At 36.9% G+C, this 6,946-nt stretch overlaps 1 protein-coding gene across 1 annotated transcript; it reads right to left on the reverse strand.

The window, feature by feature from the left end:
* Positions 1 to 2,113: 2,113 nt before the first annotated feature.
* Positions 2,114 to 5,639, reverse strand: ptgs2a (prostaglandin-endoperoxide synthase 2a). The gene is made up of 9 exons (XM_051134515.1): positions 5,498 to 5,639; positions 5,254 to 5,370; positions 5,025 to 5,168; positions 4,628 to 4,932; positions 4,441 to 4,524; positions 3,957 to 4,203; positions 3,398 to 3,684; positions 2,982 to 3,129; positions 2,114 to 2,838 (listed from the first exon to the last, which is right to left on the reverse strand). Exons 1-9 carry the CDS (start codon positions 5,556 to 5,558, stop codon positions 2,426 to 2,428), a joined length of 1,806 nt encoding a protein of 601 aa, XP_050990472.1. The 5' UTR covers positions 5,559 to 5,639; the 3' UTR covers positions 2,114 to 2,425.
* Between the last annotated feature and the right edge of the window lie 1,307 nt (positions 5,640 to 6,946).

Raw genomic sequence — 6,946 nt, forward strand, 5'->3', positions numbered from 1 at the left:
ACTCTTCATGTTCAGTCTGGACTGAACATCAGTTTAAAGGAATAGTTCACCCGAAAATAAATGAATATTCCATCATTTACTCAACCTCAAGCTGTTCCAAACCTGTAAGGATTTCTTTCTTCTGCTAAACACACACGACGACACTGTATTTTAAATAAGTTGGTAACCAAACAGTTGCTGGTCCTCATTGACTATATTTTTCCATACTATGGAAGTCAAGTTTATTTTATGTTCCACAAAGAGACAGAAACTCATACAAGTTTGGGACAGGTTGAGGATGAGTACATGATGACAGAATATAAATTGTAGGCAAACTATCCCTTTAATGACTTTATTTAATCAAACAAACACACTGGAGACTAGTTGCTAAGCCAAATCCTGAGCCAAAATCTTTCTTCTAGAATTAGGGCTGGCCAACTCTTTTTTTTTTTTCTTGCCAACCAGTTGCTTTTTCCTGTTTCGTACAACACGTGCAGCGAGCATGTGGGTTTCGTAACCTGGATTGCATCATAGCTTTGTAACCCCTTTTAACCTTTGTGTGAAATGAGCTGCCTAAATCCAAGCCGTTGCTTCCTTTTCTCTAGACTAAACATACATCCATTTCACTTTCCACTGTCAGTTAGGTAATTTGGCTCAACACACCAATGAATAAGACATTCTTCATCCAGTTTTGTTTGGCAAGTCAGTGCTTGTACAGCCTTTCCTGCAGGTTCCCATGTAACACCTAAAGAACTGTCCCAGCACAATAACCCAGTTTCTCCAATTAATTTCTTTGATTCAGAACACTTCATTCTTTTAGTTTATGGCTGTCAGACACACCTTTATTGCAGTGCAATAAGCCAATATCTGCCTTGCTTATTTTTTTATCCGCAATATGGCCCAGCTAGCATAAATGAGAAATTTCTCAGTCTTTTTCACACTTGCTTTATATGCCTAATCTGTGTTAAAAAATAACATTTTTCCTCTTTCCTCCTCACAGAGAACCTGCAATCTTCTGCATTTGAATTTCGCCTGTCTGGGAAAAGTAATCTCTTCTCCCTAATTTTATCTTCCAGTTTGCACTTTTACTAAACGTCCTTCCCGAAACAGTTGGCAAAATTTTCCTGCCCCACTACAAAAGAGACACATTCCCACACGTCACCACATGCAGTTTTCTGTGTTTTTCCAGCTTGATTATTATGGAGCTTGACAGTGTTGACTCAGGTCAGTACAGTGGTGTTATTTTGTCTGGGATCTTTTCGGTCAGTATGCATCACATCAGGCAAAATCAGTGAGGAAATTGGATCTACTACTTGCTCAAGAGCTTCAGTGATTATTGTTGTTTCCCCTTTTTATGCAGCCTCATTTTTGGCAAACATACAGCTTTGCAAGTTCGGCAAACAAGTTCACTGGAAAGTTTTTTAGCAAAAGTAATGTAAGTTTGGCAGTTACAGCAATTACACGCCCAAACACACAGTGAATAATACATTGTAACTTCAGCACAATCCAAAGAATGAAAGAACACTGAAACAGTTTTTTTTTAGGATAACCTGTTTTCTGCAGAATGCATGCAAGACTCAAATAGCCATCCAATTAAATTTGTGTCCCAAATTTTTTAAATGGAACAAAATTGCAGTTTAAAAGTTTATATGCTTCTGAAGTCTGTTATGCTCACATTTATATGATCAAAATACAGTAAAAACAGTCATATTGTGAAATAATAGTATAATTTAAAATAACAGTTTGCTATTTTAATGTTGTTAAAAAATTTAATTCATTTCTGATGGCAAAACAGAATTTTCAACAGCCATCCGACAATTCATGTTTATTTAAAACATAACATTTATTTGACACATTTATTTAAAACTGAAATATTTTCAGTTTTGATAAATTTGATGCAAGTATTAATTTCTTTTTTTTTTGAAAAATCTTTCTAACTCCAAAAGTAAGAATCCAAGAAAAGATACAGCTCATGAAAATGTTATTGTATTTTAGTAACTAGCCACTGTATTTTGCACACTTTTTGTATTGTATATAAATAATGTGTATAAAACTGAGTGTATTTTTCATTTTTTATTGTCAAGCTAAATGCTTGAGCATTGTGCTGTGTGAATTAATTGACACAAAACGTATATTTAACAAAAGATCAAAATGTTTTTATTCAAAAAATGAGCATTATTTGCAACAGTTACACTTGAAATGTCAATTTCCCTGAAACAGCTACATTTAATTATTTCTTAAAAAAATCTGTAAAGAGGAGAATACCTCTTGCAACATTTTTTTAAGTACGTGTACAATATTAAAATGCATGTCCCATGTCAATAACAATATGAAAACCCAGCAATAAATACACATTGAAATAAATTACTTAAATAAATAAATATACAAACAAATAAATAACTGACATCAAGTATCATGGCGAAAGCAATGAGACCTTCAAAATCATTTACAGCTCTGAGCTTCTCTCATTCAAGACAATTGTTGGATTAATATTACTTGGTGTGGAATGCACTGAGCTTGAATTCATGTTTTCTGAACTCTCGTATTTGACATCAGGCACCTTAAAGGACACCATCGGACAGGGTCCCTTGATATTCAAGCACACCAGCTTCTTCAGTGAGGCTGAGTTAACAATATCAAATCCCACTTTCCCACCAAACGTGCTAGGCATCCAGTACTCAGGAGAGCAAATAGCATTTCCCATGAGGCCTTTGAGAGAGTAAGGTGCTCCCATTTCCACCATAGTCTCGCCAAACACAGCGTTGGGTCGGGGTTTCTCCACAAGAAGGCCAGTATACAGCTCAACGGCATCGATGTGACCGTACAGCTGCTTCATTTCGTCTGCCAGCTCCTTGTTTCCTGTATTACCACACAGATAAAGTTGCAATTAAAAAAGAGGCCATCTGAGGTAAATGTTCTGAATCGAAAGGAACATAGTTTTGTTTTTGTTTAGTTTTTTTCCGATTTGGAATTGCCAAGGGGATGTTCACTGTTTATCTTACCTGTCATCTCCTCAAAAGAGGAGTAAGGCTTCATGTTGAAACGTTTTCTGTAGGCATTGAAGGACTGGTAGCGCATCTGTCTGGAATGCTCCAGAACTTTAACAGCCACTCCTTGAACTGCAGCAGGTAGGTTACGTCCACCAGCAACCTGCTCACACAAAAATTCAAGACATTAGCAAAGCCAAGAGAGTAAAAACAAGAATGGTTCACCTGAAACTAAACATTCACACCCTCATGTCGTTCCAAAACTGTATGTTCGTCCAAAGAATGAAAGTCAGTAGGGTCTAAAATAACACTGAACCCCAATAACTTTCATTTTATGGACAAAAAACACTGAGGCGTTTTACAAAAGAAATTCATTTGGAACGACATGAGGCTTCTCTGAGAATTTTTCTATCTATCTAAGTGAAACTCACCCTTCCAGCTTGCTGTTTGGTGAAGGATTCCACCATGCCGCTAATGCCGTGCTGGGTCAAAATAGAGTTGTTAAACACAAACTGGTGGTAGCCGTAGACCTGATCCTGGATCTGAAAGTTGTCAGGCATCAGCGGGTGCCAGTGATACAGAGTGTTGAATTCAGATGCGATGCGGTTCTGGTACTGGAAGCGCTCATTGAAGAGAAGCTCCGGGTCAAACTTGAGCTTGAAGTGGTAGCCACTCAAATGCTGAACATAGTCCTCGATAACAATTTTGATGGTCTCACCTGGGAGAGAAAAAAAACCGGGAATATTTAATCCCTTCACAGTTGTGCGGATCAGGAACGTTTTAGATCCGGTGTCTCCAAACTCAGTCCTGGAGGGCAGGTGTCCTGCAGAGTTTTGCTCCAACTTGCCTCAACACACCTGGCAGGAAGTTTCTAATATGCCTAGTAAGACCTTGATTAGCTGGTTCAGTTGTGTTTAATTAGGGTTGGACCTAAACTCTGCAGGACACCAGCGGCCCAGGACTGAGTTAGATGATTTGACTGAGACTTACCAATCAGGATGAGACGAGTGGTTTGGAAGATTCTCTCGTCGTCCCATTCGGGATGCTCTTGCTTCATGATATCACAGACGCGGTTGTGTTCGCGAAGCCAAATGGTGGCATACATCATCAAACCTGGAACCAGACCGAATGCCTCATGGCCCACGGCAAATTTCTGTTCCTCTGGGACGTGAGGAGGATAGTGCATCTCTACCTGGACATCCTTCACCAGTGGAGGATACACCTCACCGTCCACAACCTGAGAATCAAATGCATTTTTCATTTACTAGGTTGTCTAAACCATTAAACCAACAAGCAATGTCCATTTTAAAAGGATAGTTCATTCTAAGCCTGTCCTTTCTTTTAACATTAAAGAAGATATTTTGAAGAGCGCCTTGAATAAAATTCGTTTGAAACAACATGAGTGTGAGTGAATGAAGACGGAATTTCATTTTGGGGTGAAAAAAACATAAGTGCTGTTTTAATGTCCACCAACCTGATATTTCAGCTTTCCATCTTTAAAAAGACGAAGCCTATGTTGTCTCTCCAGCGTCTCTCCATAAATATGCCCCAAGTCCACCTAAAATGTTAGACAATCATTAGAAATTGCATTGGATTTCATTGTACACTTTGGATGGAATGTCAGGTTTTCCCAATTAAGATGGCTAAGGAATGCTACTTACTCCATGGCCCAGGGCTTTGGTGAAGGCTGGTCCTTTCTTAAAGTCTGACTTGAAGAACTGGTGAGTGAAATGCTGGGCGAAGAAAGCAAACATAAGACTGGTCTTCTGTGGATCTGGGATGAACTGTTTCCTCACCAGCACCCTCTCCACCACCTGCTTTGCATTTGGGAGATCTGGCGTAAGGCAGTTTTGGGGCAATGGGGCAAGGGTTCGGGTGTAATAGGACAGGTTAGAATACGCTTCCCAGCTTTTGTAGTTATAATCTGCATTGTACGTCGGTGGACTGTTGACCAAATGGGACCTTGCTGTAAAACGAGAAAGAGGAAGCATTTTATTGAAGTATTTATTTAGTCTAATTATGTATAGTCTACATCAAAAATGACTTCATTTAACTTACATGTCAGGACATATCTCATTATGGCATCTCTCAGGAAAGAGATATTGTTGATGATGTCCCAGATCCATTTATAATGCGTTAAAATATGATGCACTATGTTTGGCCTTGGTTTCAGAAATGATTTGATAAGTGTGAGAAGTTCAGCTGTAAGGTAAGAAAGACAGAGTTAGATGCACACATTTTTTCATGTAAAGTTTTCATGCAAATACAAATCAATGGTCAGACTTACGGGTAGTGCAGTTTTCACCATAATATCCTGTCCTGGTGCAGTCACATTCATAAGCATCAGCACCCTTGGATAAACACACACCCTGGTTTTGGCAAGGCTGTGCACAGCACGGGTCGTCTGCAGGTAACAGTCATAAGGAAAAGAAACCTAAAGGTTAGTTCCAAGCATAGTCTGCATTTGGATAGGACAATCAAACTCTGAAAGAAGAACGTAAGTGTAACATTGCTAAAGCTGAGAAACTTACATCCTTCACCGGGAAAGATCCAAAAGCTTGAAAGTAGGACCAGGCAAATCAGTTTATTCATTCCAGAAGTTGTCTCTAGAATGTCTTACTTCGAAGCAGAAGTGCGTACTCTGGTAGAGCGCGTGGAATGTGAGCGCCTGGATGCGTTCCTGCGCCTTTTAAATGGTGGAGAATGAGACGCTTGCGTAATTTCCAAGATGATTTGAAAGAAAGAAAAAAAACACCCGTAAGGGTTGTAACGTCACAAGCCCACTGTGTTTTTCCATATGTTGCATTTTTTTCGAGTTTATTCATTTTAAAATGATTTATGTTCAGGAAAACGATATTAATTTATTATTAAATGAATAAAAAATGATTTATTAATTTGAAAAATGGGCTATTATTTGGTAAAAACGTTTACAATGCTAAGTACATAATAAATAATAAAAATAATAAAAAGACCATCTTGATGGTGTTTATAACTGTTTATATTTACAACTAGTTAATATATTCAGAATTATATGTATTCAAGATCTGTAACATAGCCTACTCAAATGTTTGCTGTGTGTCCCTTCAAAATATGCTGTTTTAAGTAATAAATATATATTGTTATAATTTATTATAATTATTTGTGACCCTGGACCACAAAAAAACAGTCATGAGGGTCATTTTTTTTTTAAACTGAGATTTATACATAATAAATAAGCTTTCCGTTGATGAATGGTTTGTTAGGATATGACACACCAAAACTGTTTTTTCCGCGGTTCTTTGTGATAGTTGAGGTGCTGTGTAGCACCGCTAAGTGGCTCTTACTAATCAAAAAGTACGTTTTGATATATTTACGGTTGGAAATTTACAAAATATCTTCATGGAACATGATATTTACTTAATATCCTAATGATTTTTGGCATAAAAGAAAAAATCGATAATTTTGACCCATACAATGTATTGCTGACTATTGCTATAAATTAAGAATTTATTTGCAAAAACAGATAACTCCGTTTTTAACATATTTCAAAAATTATGTTTTTTTTGTTTTTTGTTTTTTTTTCATTGTGCATTCCAATTAATCTCAATCAAACTGCAGTTTGGTTAAGTAAAAATAACAAAAAAATTACAGCTAACTAACACAGTGAAACAATAAAAACAAGATAACACGATTTATATATATATATATATATATATATATATATTTTTTTTTTTTTTCTTTTTTTTTTTTTTTGAGTTACAGTAAAGTATAGTATAAATTAGTATAAATTAACTCCTTAAACATAGCCTACCCGTGCTACTTAATACTGGTTTTATGGTCCAGGGATACATTTTATATTTGATCAGCTAGACTAGACTTTAAACTGAGATAAAGCTGAGTTATTGTGTAAATCTCCGTGATTTACAAAACCAGACATGACCCGGCCAAGATGTAGACAATACGGGCATTCCAATGATTATGATCGCGTTACTTTAACTCTT

Source organism: Labeo rohita, chromosome 2 (genome assembly GCF_022985175.1).
Source record: "Labeo rohita strain BAU-BD-2019 chromosome 2, IGBB_LRoh.1.0, whole genome shotgun sequence".
In the NCBI taxonomy this organism is placed as follows: Eukaryota; Metazoa; Chordata; class Actinopteri; order Cypriniformes; family Cyprinidae; genus Labeo; species Labeo rohita.